Source organism: Gigantopelta aegis, chromosome 14 (assembly GCF_016097555.1).
Source record: "Gigantopelta aegis isolate Gae_Host chromosome 14, Gae_host_genome, whole genome shotgun sequence".
Classification (NCBI taxonomy): domain Eukaryota; kingdom Metazoa; phylum Mollusca; class Gastropoda; order Neomphalida; family Peltospiridae; genus Gigantopelta; species Gigantopelta aegis.
The window spans coordinates 18186366-18203470 of NC_054712.1; the positions used below are offsets into that span (position 1 = coordinate 18186366).

At 36.4% G+C, this 17105-nt stretch overlaps 1 protein-coding gene across 1 annotated transcript in view; it reads left to right on the forward strand.

Moving 5' to 3' along the window:
* Positions 1 to 17105, forward strand: part of LOC121388835 (Golgi apparatus protein 1-like) — a 73792-nt gene that overhangs the window by 13301 nt on the left and 43386 nt on the right. Inside the window, exons 4-8 of the mRNA XM_041520350.1 lie at positions 266 to 475; positions 3938 to 4183; positions 8195 to 8375; positions 13577 to 13785; positions 15131 to 15252. Coding sequence (XP_041376284.1) covers positions 266 to 475; positions 3938 to 4183; positions 8195 to 8375; positions 13577 to 13785; positions 15131 to 15252 — 968 coding nt within the window. The remainder of the gene's footprint in view (positions 1 to 265; positions 476 to 3937; positions 4184 to 8194; positions 8376 to 13576; positions 13786 to 15130; positions 15253 to 17105) is intronic.

Sequence of the window (17105 nt, forward strand, 5' to 3'; positions counted from 1 at the left end):
GATCAGTTTCATTGGTCATAAAAAAATACGTCTATAGGTGAAGTTAAAATAAAATGTTTAACTGGGATTTGTTGGAAATTTGTTTTTAAGATGAATACTATATTTAATAGTGTGAATTATATAAGTACGTGTAATGCAAGTTCAGCGTAACATGACATATATGCATGGTATTTTGGCAGGATAAGTAATAATTATTTACACTCTTGCATGTAATTCAGACTAGTCATGGGAAAATAAATTACAATAAAACTGTATTGTTTTTCAGATATCAGAGTGCACAAATCTTGAAAAGGGCCAAGTTATACCGTGCCTCATAGAGAACTTTGAAAATGTCACAAACAAGAATTGCCAACAGTTTCTTCACAAAATGGCACCCATTGTGTTCAGCGACTACAGACTTGTGTATAACTTCCTTACGAATTGTCACACTGACATCGGTCGAACGCAGTGTGGTAGATTAGACAGTGATATGGAGGTATGTAAAATGTCATCATTGATCAGTGTTTTATCTGTAGTGTGATAGACTTGATGGTGATATGGAGGTATGTAAAATGTCATCATTTATTAGTGTTTTATCTGTAGTGTGATAGATTAGACAGTGATTTGGAGGTATGTAAAATGTTATCATTGATTAGTGTTTTATCTGTAGTGTGGTAGACTTGATGGTGATATGGAGGTTTGTAAAATGTCATCATTGATTAGTGTTTTATCTGTAGTGTGATAGATTAGACAGTGATATGGAGGTATGTAAAATGTCATCATTGATTAGTGTTTTATCTGTAGTGTGGTGGACTTGATGATGATATGGAGGTTTGTAAAATGTCATCATTGATTAGTGTTTTATCTGTAGTGTGATAGATTAGACAGTGATATGGAGGTATGTAAAATGTCATCATTGATCAGTGTTTTATCTGTAGTGGGGTAGATTAGACAGTGATATGGAGGTATGTAAAATGTCATCATTGATTAGTGTTTTATCTGTAGTGTGGTAGAATTGATGGTGATATGGAAGTTTGTAAAATGTCATCATTGATTAGTGTTTTATCTGTAGTGTGGTGGACTTGATGGTGATATGGAGGTTTGTAAAATGTCATCATTGATTAGTGTTTTATTTGTAGTGTGGTAGACTGGATGATGATCATGGAGGTTTGTAAAATGTCATCATTGATTAGTGTTTTATCTGTAGTGTGATAGATTAGACAGTGATATGGAGGTATGTAAAATGTCATCATTGATTAGTGTTTTATCTGTAGTGTGGTAGACTTGATGGTGATATGGAAGTTTGTAAAATGTCATCATTGATTAGTGTTTTATCTGTAGTGTGATAGATTAGACAGTGATATGGAGGTATGTAAAATGTCATCATTGATTAGTGTTTTATCTGTAGTGTGGTGGACTTGATGGTGATATGGAGGTTTGTAAAATGTCATCATTGATTAGTGTTTTATCTGTAGTGTGATAGATTAGACAGTGATATGGAGGTTTGTAAAATGTCATTGATTAGTGTTTTATTTGTAGTGTGGTAGACTGGATGATGATCATGGAGGTTTGTAAAATGTCATCATTGATTAGTGTTTTATCTGTAGTGTGGTGGACTTGATGATGATATGGAGGTTTGTAAAATGTCATCATTGATTAGTGTTTTATCTGTAGTGTGGTAGACTTGATGGTGATATGGAAGTTTGTAAAATGTCATCATTGATTAGTGTTTTATCTGTAGTGTGATAGATTAGACAGTGATATGGAGGTATGTAAAATGTCATCATTGATTAGTGTTTTATCTGTAGTGTGATAGATTAGACAGTGATATGGAGGTATGTAAAATGTCATCATTGATTAGTGTTTTATCTGTAGTGGGGTAGATTAGACAGTGATATGGAGGTTTGTAAAATGTCATCATTGATTAGTGTTTTATCTGTAGTGTGATAGATTAGACAGTGATATGGAGGTATGTAAAATGTCATCATTGATTAGTGTTTTATCTGTAGTGTGGTAGACTTGATGGTGATATGGAGGTATGTAATATGTCATCATTGATTAGTGTTTTATCTGTAGTGTGATAGATTAGACAGTGATATGGAGGTATGTAAAATGTCATCATTGATTAGTGTTTTATCTGTAGTGTGGTAGACTTGATGGTGATATGGAAGTTTGTAAAATGTCATCATTGATTAGTGTTTTATCTGTAGTGTGATAGATTATACAGTGATATGGAGGTATGTAAAATGTCATCATTGATTAGTGTTTTATCTGTAGTGTGGTGGACTTGATGGTGATATGGAGGTTTGTAAAATGTCATCATTGATTAGTGTTTTATCTGTAGTGTGATAGATTAGACAGTGATATGGAGGTTTGTAAAATGTCATTGATTAGTGTTTTATTTGTAGTGTGGTAGACTGGATGATGATCATGGAGGTTTGTAAAATGTCATCATTGATTAGTGTTTTATCTGTAGTGTGGTGGACTTGATGATGATATGGAGGTTTGTAAAATGTCATCATTGATTAGTGTTTTATCTGTAGTGTGGTAGACTTGATGGTGATATGGAAGTTTGTAAAATGTCATCATTGATTAGTGTTTTATCTGTAGTGTGATAGATTAGACAGTGATATGGAGGTATGTAAAATGTCATCATTGATTAGTGTTTTATCTGTAGTGTGGTGGACTTGATGGTGATATGGAAGTTTGTAAAATGTCATCATTGATTAGTGTTTTATCTGTAGTGGGGTAGATTAGACAGTGATATGGAGGTATGTAAAATGTCATCATTGATTAGTGTTTTATCTGTAGTGTGATAGATTAGACAGTGATATGGAGGTATGTAAAATGTCATCATTGATTAGTGTTTTATCTGTAGTGTGGTAGACTGGATGGTGATATGGAGGTTTGTAAAATGTCATCATTGATTAGTGTTTTATCTGTAGTGTGGTAGACTGGATGATGATCATGGAGGTTTGTAAAATGTCATCATTGATTAGTGTTTTATCTGTAGTGTGGTAGACTGGATGGTGATAAGGACAGTGATATGGAGGTTTGTAAAATGTCATCATTGATAGGTATGTAATATGTCATCATTGATTAGTGTTTTATCTTTAGTGTGGTAGACTTGATGGTGATATGGAGGTATGTAAAATGTCATCATTGATTAGTGTTTTATCTGTAGTGTGGTAGACTTGATGGTGATATGAAGGTATGTAATATGTCATCATTGATTAGTGTTTTATCTGTAGTGTGGTAGACTTGATGGTGATATGGAGGTATGTAATATGTCATCATTGATTAGTGTTTTATCTTTAGTATGGTAGACTTGATGATGATATGGAGGTTTGTAAAATGTCATCATTGATTAGTGTTTATCTGTAGAGTGGTAGACTGGATGATGATCATGGAGGTTTGTAAAATGTCATTGATTAGTGTTTTATCTGTAGTGTGGTAGACTTGATGGTGATATGGAGGTTTGTAAAATGTCATCATTGATTAGTGTTTTATCTGTAGTGTGGTAGACTTGATGTGATATGTAGACTTAGTGTTTTATCTGTAGTGTGGAGGTATGTTGATTAGACTGGGATGGTGATATGGAGGTTTGTAAAATGTCATCATTGATTAGTGTTTTATTTGTAGTGTGGTAGACTGGATGATGATCATGGAGGTTTGTAAAATGTCATCATTGATTAGTGTTTTATCTGTAGTGTGGTAGACTTGATGATGATCATGGAGGTTTGTAAAATGTCATCATTGAGCAGTGTCAGGGCATATAATTAGAATTTTTTAGCCATATTGGTTTTTTAGACAACCAATATGTCGTTCGTGTGGTTCAGATACAAATAAAAATGTTAACGGGCCATGGTAATGAAATGAGAATCTAATATGAATGATGTTTATAGCTTTTCCCCCCCCCCCCCCCCCCGCCAAATTTTATGTATTTTTTAAATTGCAGGCAGCCCATTCTCAGGGCAGCACTCTGCAGTGCCTGGCCGACAAGATGAGGTCTTTGTCGAACCAGTGCAAGCTGCAGGTTCTGCGTGTGTACGAGCTCCAATCTGACGATTACCACATGGACCGACCGCTGTACTACGCCTGTCGTGACGACCGCGAGAGGTTGTGTCAGGCAACAACCTCGGGAAACGGAAAAATCTTCGAATGTTTGTTTAAACACATTGCTGATAAATTAATGTCATCACAGGTGAGAAAAGTCGGGCCTTAAACAAAACCAGTTGAAAATAAAATGCAATTATGATCATTGTTAACTTACAGTGATTGGGCTGGACATGGCCCAGTAGTAGAGTGCTCACTTTACGGTCTGAGATCGTTCTCCATCGGTGGACCCAGTGGGCTGTTTCTCGTCACAGACAGTGCACCATGTCTGGTCTATCAAAGGCAGTGGTATGTGCTATCCTGTCTGTGGGATGGTGCATATAAAAGATCCCTTGCTACTAATGGAAAAATATAGCGGGTTTCCTCTCTATGACTGTCAAAATGACCATATGTTTGACATGCAATGGCCTTTTTTGCTACAGTGCTGGGCCTCGTTTTGCAAAGCTGTCTTAATGCTAAGATATCCATAAGTGCTTTATGTAGCTGTGTAGTTAAGATGATCTTAGTGCTAAGATAACCATAAGTGCTTTATGTAGCTGTGTAGTTAAGATGATCTTAGTGCTAAGATATCCATAAGTGCTTTATGTAGCTGTGTAGTTAAGATGATCTTAGTGCTAAGATAACCATAAGTGCTTTGTGTAGCTGTGTAGTTAAGATGATCTTAGTGCTAAGATAACCATAAGTGCTTTATGTAGCTGTGTAGTTAAGATGATCTTAGTGCTAAGATATCCATAAGTGCTTTATGTAGCTGTGTAGTTAAGATGATCTTAGTGCTAAGATAACCATAAGTGCTTTGTGTAGCTGTGTAGTTAAGATGATCTTAGTGCTAAGATAACCATAAGTGCTTTATGTAGCTGTGTAGTTAAGATGATCTTAGTGCTAAGATATCCATAAGTGCTTTATGTAGCTGTGTAGTTAAGATGATCTTAGTGCTAAGATAACCATAAGTGCTTTGTGTAGCTGTGTAGTTAAGATGATCTTAGTGCTAAGATAACCATAAGTGCTTTATGTAGCTGTGTAGTTAAGATGATCTTAGTGCTAAGATATCCATAAGTGCTTTATGTAGCTGTGTAGTTAAGATGATCTTAGTGCTAAGATAACCATAAGTGCTTTGTGTAGCTGTGTAGTTAAGATGATCTTAGTGCTAAGATAACCATAAGTGCTTTATGTAGCTGTGTAGTTAAGATGATCTTAGTGCTAAGATATCCATAAGTGCTTTATGTAGCTGTGTAGTTAAGATGATCTTAGTGCTAAGATAACCATAAGTGCTTTATGTAGCTGTGTAGTTAAGATGATCTTAGTGCTAAGATATCCATAAGTGCTTTGTGTAGCTGTGTAGTTAAGATGATCTTAGTGCTAAGATAACCATAAGTGCTTTATGTAGCTGTGTAGTTAAGATGATCTTAGTGCTAAGATATCCATAAGTGCTTTATGTAGCTGTGTAGTTAAGATGATCTTAGCTCCAAGATGGCTTTGTGTAACTGGGCCCTGGTGTTAAATCAAGCCTATAAAAATAATGTATTGTCTGAACCAAATTGTTAACAAATACAAAAAATTACTCTCCTGCCTTTAATTTCCGTTAGATTTCCTCTAAAGTTTGTCCAGACACAAATCTAAAAAAACCCACTACAAATATACAGATTCCACACACGAGACTGCAACAATGTCGCCGATATTGTCTTTGCTGAGATTGCATAGGGAAAAATACATGCAGTTTTCTGCTGTCTGCCATGTTGCTTGTTTATGGAATACTCTTCAAGAGGGGTGAAAGCCCCCAAAGTTTGTGACACAATTAATATGAAATCGATGATCTCTAGTGGTATCATTAAAATAATAATAAAAAATAATATGACGTCATCACGTTTACTTTTATATCATAACATGTTATGACGTTGTTAGATTAAGTCCTATCCTTTCACCCCTCTTGAAGAATATTCCATAAAAAGTCAAAATGGCAGCTGATACAAAATTACATGCTTTTTTCCCTATGCGCTCTCAGCGAAGTCAATATAGGTGACATGGTTATCATCTGTTATGTGGAATCTGTGTCATTGTAATGGGTTTTTTCAAGATTTGTGTCTAGACAAACTTTGGAGGAAATCTAACATCAATTAAAGGTAGGAGAGTAATTTTTCGTAGTTGTTAACAATTTGGTTCGGACAATAATTAAGAAGGTGCTGTTTTTTATTTAGATATTTAACAGTATTTATAATAATTCTGATGTTAAGAAATCACTATCAGAGTGTAGGTTTCCAGTAGTTACTGTTGTCATCACCTTGACAACAACTTAATTTTTTAATCCTTGAAATCGGTGCTACCTTTGACATGCACCAGATTCACTAATTTCATGTGATGTTTGATCTTGTGCTGGAAAGTGACTAGGTTTCTACAATTTTTCAGTTAAAATAGTTAAGACTGCAATCGGATTTATTCTTTTTATTTTGTCCGCACCCACTTCACGTCATTTTGTACGAACACAGCTGTCATATAATTTAGCGAAATGTCTGCCCACATGTGGACAGATTGGAGTCACGTTGTGTTTCAAGTCTGGTGTATATACAGGGCTACTAGAATACGGTAGCCCGACACTCGTGTCTAATGTTTTTCACGGTAGGACTAGTAAAAAGTTTTATTTTACCAAACTCGACAGCTAGTTTAATAAAAACAATAAAAAAAAACATAATAAAAACAATAAAAAAAACCATTCCCAATGCCCCAAAAAGGTGTTACCATTTTTGTTCACCAATCTCATATCAAAATCTAATTATCATCAATATATACCATCTAAAAATTATAAAACTACTTACATGTACCTATTTAATTTTATTCACATCTAAGCTGAACAGACAAAAAAAACGATTTCTAAGCAATAGTCATGTTGTTGACATTGGTACTCAATGATTTGCTATTCTAAGTAATATACTGTAGGGGTAATGCAAACAGTCACCAATAAAGTATACCAAATTAGTTTCCATTGCTGATAATGTTAACATTTTGAAAGTATGATACATTATATTTTAGTTACCTGCAAAAAATAGGATAGCACTTGGCATTTGAGATAAATAATGTGTTTTTTAGCAACCCCCACTATTGCAGACTAATTACAGTTTGTATTTTTCAATGGTACATTAAATAAAATTTATTAAATTTATTTGGAATAGTTAATGATATTTGCACTTGTAAATAAACATAATACAAATTGCATATTAACTATTATTAGTAATGACTATAAAGTGCTTTGCACATATTTGGATTTTTAAAAATTAATTTTTACTTTCGAGTATTTCTGGCACAAATTTATGGTCCATACAGAAGTAGGGCTGGTAGATTGGCTAGTGGATTTTGAAAATCACTGATTCCATGGCTAGTGGATTTTTAGAAAATTCTAAAAACCATGATATGTATCGTTGGAAGTCACAAACCAAATTATAATAATTATTTGTCATTGCTTACATTTATGCTGCACAAGTACTACATTAACCCCAATTCATCGCAGTTTATATAGAGAATAATACATGATATACCAGCCATGGTGCACTGGCTGGAGCGAGAAACATCCCAATGGGCCCACCGACGGGGATCGATCCCAGACCGACCGCGCATCAAGTGAACACTTTACCACTGGGCTACGTCCCACCCCACTTTGCCATGTCAATACCGATTTACCGTACCGAGCAAATTTCAAAATACCAAAATTTTGGTATCGAAAAATATTATCTGCCCTTTAGTAAAGCACTAATAATATATCGGACAGATGCAAAATAGCTGAAAAGAATAGAGATGAAGGCCTTGTATGGAATTTAATTTTATTTAGATGAAATTAGCAGGTGAGACTCAACATGGGCATGCATTTAAAGCCAAGTATATAAAAAATACTGTTTGATATCAGTATCGACATTGTATCAATACCGAATACTATACTCATACTGAGGTAAATTACCCCAAAAATGTTGATGATGATACCGAACCTAAAATTTCAATACCGACCAGCTCTACATATTGCCATAATTAAAATACGTTGAGTGCGTCGTTAAATAAACCATTCCTTCCTTCCTTCCTTCCTTCCTTCATGAAACCATGATTTTGACAATTGTTTCAGTGTCGAGAGAAGCTTGAGCTTCGTCAGCGCCTGATTGCTGAAGATGTGAAGGTGGACAAAAGTTTCTTCATGACGTGCAGGGAGGACATTATGAAGTACCACTGTCTCGAGGGCGCTGACCACCATGAGGACACTCGCAGAGCGACTGTGCTACTCTGTCTCGAGGATAAAGTCAAAAATGGTATGTCTGTTGCTAACTTGGTATGGTGATGATTTTAAATAAGGAATTGTCTTGTTTTTAAAGTGAATGACATCATTTGTCATCTGCTATTTTGGATGTCAAACATTTGAAATGTACGCACATATACTGAACAAAAAAAGAAACTTCCGATTTGTACATATAGTATTTGTTGTGTTAAAGAATTCATTGTGTAATGAAATTATATAGGTAGTATTAGCCTTGAGCTGTATTATCAGGATTCATGAATTTTGTCGATTATTTTTGCACTGTTAATCGTCGACAACGTGAAATTCAATTTGCATGTGCATGCATGGTTCGACATGTTCCGTGTAGTATTCGGTCAATTTGTTTTACTTGTCTTACTGACATTGTTGTCAAGTGAACGAAAACGCTTTAAAATTTGTAAAACAAATTACGTTTTTTTACATTGTAGCATTTTTAGTATGCCCAAAATACCCAATAATTTATGCGAACGGGCGATTGGCATGCTTGATGCTGGCATGTCGACAGAAGACGTTGTGAGTTCTAGTCGAGCGATACGAAATCTTCGCGTAAGATTTCGAACGACAGGAAGCACCAACGACTTGCCATGTCGTGGACGTCTGCGTGTTACAACGCATGGTCAAGACCGCTATATCATGAACACGCATTTGCGCAATCGATTCCAAACGTCGGATTCGTTTTAACACAACGTCATCGTCTAAATCATCTTAATTGGGCACGTGTACACACTCGTTGGATACGGCGACGTTGGAATACTGTTCTTTTTTCGGATGAATCCAGATTTTCTTTACAACGTGGTGATGGCAGTGTGCGCGTCTACTGTAGGAGAAATGAACGCTATGCTGACTGTTGTGTTCTTGAATGAGATCGTTTCGGGGGTGGGGGTTGTGTCATGGTCTGGGCAGCCATTGCCCATGGTTATCGTTCACCACTAGTCGTCATTGATGGCAATTTAAATGCTCAACGTTACCGCAGTGACATTCTCGCTCATCACGTCATTCCTCTGTTCCATAACAACGCCAACATCTCGATTTTTCAGCATGATAATGCCACCTCTCATACAGCTAGAGACACTGTAAATTTTCTTAGGACAAATAACATTGATTTCATTGATGACTGGCCCGCTAAAAGTCCTGATCTCAACCCCATCGAGCATGTCTGGGATAGTCTGGACAGACGATTGAGGCGTCATCCCAACCCACCCGCTAACGTCAACGAACTTCGTCAAGCGTTCATTCAGGAATGGAACAATATTCTACAGGCAGATATCAACACTTTAGTCAATTCTATGCGCCTGCGATGCACTGCAGTGGTCAATTCAAGAGGTGGTCATACCCGTTATTAAGTAATTTTTTTTTTTTTTAACCCCTACCACACTTGGTCAAAATTTCTCCCAGTTTCTGTTAACCTATGGCCATGATTTTTGCACCAAACGATGCATCATGGAACACTCTTTAAATGCATATATAACAATTATTCCCCCGGTTTGTTTTCATCAAGTTATGTTCAAGCAAAGTTAGCGGAAGTTTCTTATTTTGTTAAGTATATATATACAGTCAAACCTGTCCTAGCGGTGAAATGTATTCAGCAGTCACCTGCCTTAAGCAGCCACTTTTTCCCCTCCCAAACGATTTATAACGTAAATGCACCTGTCTAATGTGACCAGCGGCCACCCAAATTGGATCCCAAATCCATAAAATACCTGTATTAAGTGGCCACAGTAAATATTTACTATTATATAAAAGGGATATTTAACAACAGCAATAAGTAATACTAGTACCCATTCAGTCCCGACATCTCTACTGTGTATCAGTTAAGAAAGTGTGACTATGGAAAGGATCTAATTGCCTCTGGGCAGGCTACGCTTGACATTTGTAGATTCACTTACTATGACAGTACACTGCATGGAGTAAAAATAAATTATTAAATGGAAAGAAAACAAACTTGTTAAGAACAGTTAATTTAATACATTCCAGTTGCAATTTTTCCTGAAGGATGCGACATGAAATTTTTTTATTTATAGTAAACTGTGAAGCACACATCCATTAATTAGCAGTAAAGACGCTAAAACAAGAAACAACAACATGTTTTAAAGACTATATGCCGCAACCTGTAATCAGCGGCCAACTGTCTTAAGCGGTGACTTTTATCTACTCCCTTGTGTGACCCCTTAAGACAGGTTTGGCTGTATATATTGTCACAATATGTTGATTATGGTATTTGGAGGTGAAGGTGCGGCTATTGGTGGTGGCATGAGGCCCTTGTATACAATACAAAAATCATGGATATCAGACAGAGAAATATTATTTAATAACAGGGAATATTCAGGGAAAATACAGGGAATTTTAATTGGAAACTTCTGTGGGTACCCTAGCAGAGGAAACATGCTACATTTTTCATAGGCAGCAGGGCTTGTGTTATATGTTAAAATCAAGAAGAGACATGTAAAATAATCCGTATTTTTTTTTATTCATTTTGGATATTCCAGTAACTGTGAGCTTTTCTGTTATTTCTTCTGTTGTGTACACTGATTTGTAAATTAATCATATTGTGTGATTAGAATAAAGTCGTGGATGGATGTGTTTGTGTGGATGACGTAAGACCAGTTGTTCCTTCACTAATGGGCACTGGTGTAAAATAACAATTTTGTCACCTTTCTACTTCCACAAAATTTAGAATAGTTACTTTGAATTTGATATGTACAAAGAAAGGAATGTTTTATTTGACGACGCACTCAACACATTTTATTTACGGTTATATGGCGTCAGACATATGGTTAAGGACCACACAGATTTTGAGAGGAAACCCGCTGTCTCCACTTCATGGGCTACTTTTTCCGATTAGCAGCAAGGGATCTTTTATTTGTGCTTCCCACAGGCAGGATAGCACAAACCATGGCCTTTGTTGAACCAGTTATGGATCACTGGTTGGTGCAAGTGGTTTACACCTACCCATTGAACCTTGCGGAGCACTCATTCAGGGCTTGGAGTCGGTATCTGGATTAAAAATCCCATGCCTCGACTGGGATCTGAACCCAGTACCTACCAGCCTGTAGACCGATGGCCTAACCACGACACCACCGAGGCCGGTTTGATATGTACAAATGCAAATAAGATATCAGCACGGTTGTATTATTTAATGCATGGTATTGATTTGCCATGGAACAAATTGGTCAAAAATATTCTAGATGCATGTGGATTTACATATGTTTGGACATTTCACAATTTTATTGATGTTAAATGGTTACGTGAATTGATATCCCAGGTATTACATGATAAATTTTTACAAAAATGGAAAAATTAAATTGAAATGTTTCCTAAGGGTATTAATACTTTAAAACCCCCAACTTGTTTGCAGTAGTTGTGGCTGGGGTGTAGCTCAGTGGTAGTGCTCTTCTGACGTGTGATGGATCACCGCCTTTGGAACAGTACATACAAGTGATTATATAGCCCAATGGTAAAGCGCTCGCTTGATGCGTGGTCGATCTAGGATCGATCCCGTTGGTGGGCCCATTGAGCTATTTTTCATTCCAGCCATTCCACCAAGACTGGTATATCAAAGACCGTGGTATGTGCTATCCTATCTGTGGGATGGTGCATATAAAAGATTCTTTGTTGCATAGGAAAAATGTAGCGGGTTTCTTCTGATGACTTCATGTCAGAATTACCAAATGTTTGACATCCAATAACCGATGATTAATTAATCAGTGCTCTAGTGGTGTTGTTAAACAAAACACACTTCTTCATAAGTGATTCCTTGTTGCTATATCTGTAGGAACAGTCCTACCTCCATCCCTAATACCTGCTTCTACAGCACAGGGTGTTCCCAGGCGGTCACCCATCCATGTGGAATGGCATTCAGTGGAGTTGTTGCAATGCTTTGGAGTGGCACCACGCCTGGTATATCAAAGGCCGTGGTATGTGCTATCCTGTCTATGGGATGGTGCATATAAAAGATCCCTTGTTGGTAATCGAAAAAAGTAGCCCATGAAGTGGCGACAGCGGGTTTCCTCTCTCAATATCTATGTGGTCCGTAACCATATATCTGACGCCATATAACTGTAAAATAAAATGTGTTGAGTGTGTCGTTAAATAAATATTTTCTTCCTTGCTTTGGAAGTGGAATGGGTGGGTTTTTTGTGGTATTTAAATAAATTTACGAAATAAAACATGTGTCTTCTCTCTCTCTCTTGATATCCAATAGCCGATGATGAATAAATCAGTGTCTCCTCTCTCTCTCTCTCTCTCTCTCTCCCTCTCCCTCTCCCTCTCCCTCTCCCACTCCCTCTCCCACTCCCTCTTCCTCTCCCTCTCCCTCTCCCTCTCCCACTCCCACTCCCTCTCCCTCTCCCTCTCCCTCTCCCTCTCCCTCTCTCCCCCTACCCCCGATAGTGAAAATAACAGTATGTCAGACACTAGATAATTGTAGTTTAAAATGTGCTCAGGTATTTTTACACAAATAATCCTTTTTGTTTTGTTTGCAGTATTTGATAGACGGACAATATGTGAAATTGTGTGTGGGTTTTTTGGAAGTATTTGACATATGGACAATAAGTGAAATTGTGTGTGTTTTATTTGCAGTATTTGACATAGGGACTATAAGTGAAATTGTGTGTTTTGTTAAAAATATTTGACTGATGGACAACGCATGAAATTGTGAATGTTTTGTTAGCAGTATTTGATAGATGGACAATATGAGTAAGTGAAATTGTGTGTGTTTTTTTCTGCAGTATTTGATAGATGGACAATAAATGAAATTGTGTGTTGTATTTGCAGTATTTGATAGATGAACAATAAGTGAAATTGTGTGTGTTTTGTTAGAAGTATTTGATAGATGGACAATAAGTGAAATTGTGTGTGTTTTGTTAGAAGTATTTGATAGATGGACAATAAGTGAAATTGTGTGTGTTTTGTTAGAAGTATTTGATAGATGGACAATAAGTGAAATTGTGTGTGTTTTGTTAGAAGTATTTGATAGATGGACAATAAGTGAAATTGTGTGTGTTTTGTTAGAAGTATTTGATGGATGGACAATAAGTGAAATTGTGTGTTGTATTTGCAGTATTTAATAGATAGACAATAAGTGAAATTGTGTGTGTTTTGTTTGCAGTATTTGATAGATGGACAATAAGTGAAATTGTGTGTGTTTTGTTTGCAGTATTTGATAGATAGAAAATATATATATATTTTTTTTTTCAGATCAGCCTGTTGATGGTGAGTGTCTGGGAGAGATGCGTGAACTTCGCCGCACCATCATGGAGGACTACAACGTGAGCCCAGACATCGTTGCGAAGTGTGGTCATGACATTGAGTCGTACTGCGCTAAAGTGAATCCAGGGGACAGCACCTTGCACTGCCTCATGTCTCACGCCCGCAGTGGGGAACTCAGCAGTGAATGTAGAGCTCAGGTATTGTCATAGCAACACACTTTATAGCCCGTAATCACAGATACTATCATAGCAACAGACTCCATTTTATAGCTGATCATTATCATAGCAACAGACATCATTATATAACTGGTCATCACTGGTTTTGTCATAGCAACACACATCAGTTTATAGCTGGTCATCACTGATATTGTCGTAGCAATTGACATCAGTTTATAGTTGGTCATCTCAAATATTGTCATAGCAACACACATAAGTTTATAGCTGGTCATCACTGGTATTATCATAACAACAGATATCATTTTATAACTTGTCAACACAGGTATTGTCATAGCTCAACTAACATTATTTTATAGCTGATGATACAGTTTATACCTGATCATCACAGATATTGTCATAGCAACACACATCATTATATAGCTAGGCTATGTAGTACTATGTAATAAAAACAAAACCGACCAGAGGTACCACTGTTTGCATTTCAAGTGCTTTGACAAATATATAAATAGCAATTCTCATACTATCTGTCTGTCTAAAAATAATTTTAAAATATATCCATTAATTTCCAAGGTTTTAGGGTATGTAATTTTACCATCCATATCCTGTTGAAGGAAGCTGATGTAGATTTAAATGAGTTACTACTACTATTAAATGAGTTAAATGAGTTACTACATATCAATGTTTGTTGTAGCTGGACGCTCTGTTGAAGGAAGCTGATGTAGATTTCACTGTTAAATGAGTTACTACATGTCATCATTTGTTGTAGCTGGAAACTCTGTTGAAGGAAGCCGATGTAGATTTCACTGTTAAATGAGTTACTACATGTCAGTGTTTGTTGTAGCTGGAAGCTCTGTTGAAGGAAGCCGATGTAGATTTCACTGTTAAATGAGTTACTACATGTCAGTGTTTGTTGTAGCTGGAAGCTCTGTTGAAGGAAGCCGATGTAGATTTCACTGTTAAATGAGTTACTACATGTCAGTGTTTGTTGTAGCTGGACGCTCTGTTGAAGGAAGCCGATGTAGATTTCACTGTTAAATGAGTTACTACATGTCAGTGTTTGTTGTAGCTGGAAGCTCTGTTGAAGGAAGCCGATGTAGATTTCACTGTTAAATGAGTTACTACATGTCAATGTTTGTTGTAGCTGGATGCTCTGTTGAAGGAAGCCGATGTAGATTTCACTGTTAAATGAGTTACTACATGTCATCATTTGTTGTAGCTGGAAACTCTGTTGAAGGAAGCTGATGTAGATTTCACTGTTAAATGAGTTACTACATGTCATCATTTGTTGTAGCTGGACGCTCTGTTGAAGGAAGTCGATGTAGATTTCACTGTTAAATGAGTTACTACATGTCAATGTTTGTTGTAGCTGGAGGCTCTATTGAAGGAAGCCGATGTAGATCAGGATTTCACAATTGATCGCACTCTGCAGAAAGCCTGTCAGGATGTGGTAGGCTCCCTGTGTGGGCACATCCACCCTGGAGATTCCAGGTAAGTCAGGAGTTCATTGTGGGTCAACCTTTAGTTCCCTGTGTGGGTTAACTTTTAGTTCCCGGATGGGGCGATTACTTTAGAATGTCACGATTACGATTACAAGATAATTGAAAGTAATTGATTACAATTGCGAATACATTGTCTAGCAATCATGATTACAATCATGATTACATTTCCACAAATCTACACAAATAATGAAATGATGTTACCACCATGAAGTTATGCACTTTATTTTACAACCATACCGATTTCATTCATTTTGGATTATTTAATAAATTATAAACGTATGTATACTGCAGGGAGGGAATCGGTTTCCAAAACCAGATTTATTATTCTTATATTTGGATTATTGATGAAAAGGTACCCATAACCATAGGTATAATTATTGTATCAATGCATAACATATATATTTTGTTATATTATTGAAATAAGCCATAATTAGTAATTGCAAACTGATCACTATTATTTGGTGTTTTTTTATTGTTTGTAGAATGTATACTATTTAATACCATCCACAAATTAAAAATTTTTTTTTTTTTTTTTTAAATCTATAAATGAAGAAATAAAGAATGAAAGAAAAGAACAAACAAGTAAATAAATAATTAAATTGATATCTGCATACAAATACATGTGCACAAGTTGCTCATTGCATTTAATTGTTGACATTCTAAAAATGACTATTATTAATGAATCGATTTGCAGTCATGCTTTGCTTTGTGCCATATTATAAGGATCCAATTGTATCGGTGAAAATTACAAAGTATCTTGGTCTGGGTGTGTTTATTTTGGTATCATTAGAATCGCCGCGTTTCATAGAACATCTATAAAATCAGCTTTCGGTAATTTTTATCAGACGTATTACTATTTTAAGCTATTTTAAAGGAAAATAAACCAAGGTTTATTGTGATAGACTACTTTCAACTGGGTGTTTGCTTAATTAGTTACGTTATTTGTGGTTGTGTCTGCGACAGGGTGAGGATGACTGTCCATGGAATCAAGCTTTATACGACTGGCTGGCTGCCCATCTGCAGTCGTAACCACTAACAAAAGAAAAGAAAGTTTGCCCAGTACCATTGGTGGACTTTCATACCTGTGACAAAACGAGATATTGTCAAGCGTGTCAAAACTGGGGCATGGTGCAGTGCCCTTTTATATGTTAGAACACTGTATTCATTCAAGTGGTTTTTATAGTAAACGTAAACACGATAGATACCATTATGTGAATGTGTGTCTTCATCCCCTGGGTAACATTCATTTGATAATCCAGATGTTATGATCCCCTGTTTCTCAAGGCAAATAATAGTTCTACTATGTAGTAGACAATGGGAGATCAGTTCTACTGACTAACCAGTACTGCTTCTAACTATAGGCAATGTTACTGGAGTTGATGCTAACACATCTAAGTTTAGTAAATAATTATTATAAGTAATCATGAAAGTAATCGCTGATTACGATTACATTAGCAATGTAATCGATTACGATTGCGATTACATGACATTCTCAAAGAGTGTAATCGATTACGATTGCGATTACATGAAATCATGTAATTGATTACAATCGATTACGATTACCGGTTTTCGATTACCCCATCTCTGGACTGGACACATCCACTTTGGAGATTCCAGGTACGTTGGGAGTTCATTGAGGGTTAACCTTTAGTTCCCTGTGTGGGTTAACCTTTAGTTCCCTGTGTGGTTACATCCACCCTGTAGATTCCAGGTACGTCGGGAGTTCATTGTGGGTTAACCTTAAGTTCCCTGTGTGGGTTAACCTTTAGTTCCCTGTGTGGACACATCCACCATGCAGATTCCAGGTATGTCGGGAGTTTATTGTGGGTTAACCTTTAGTTC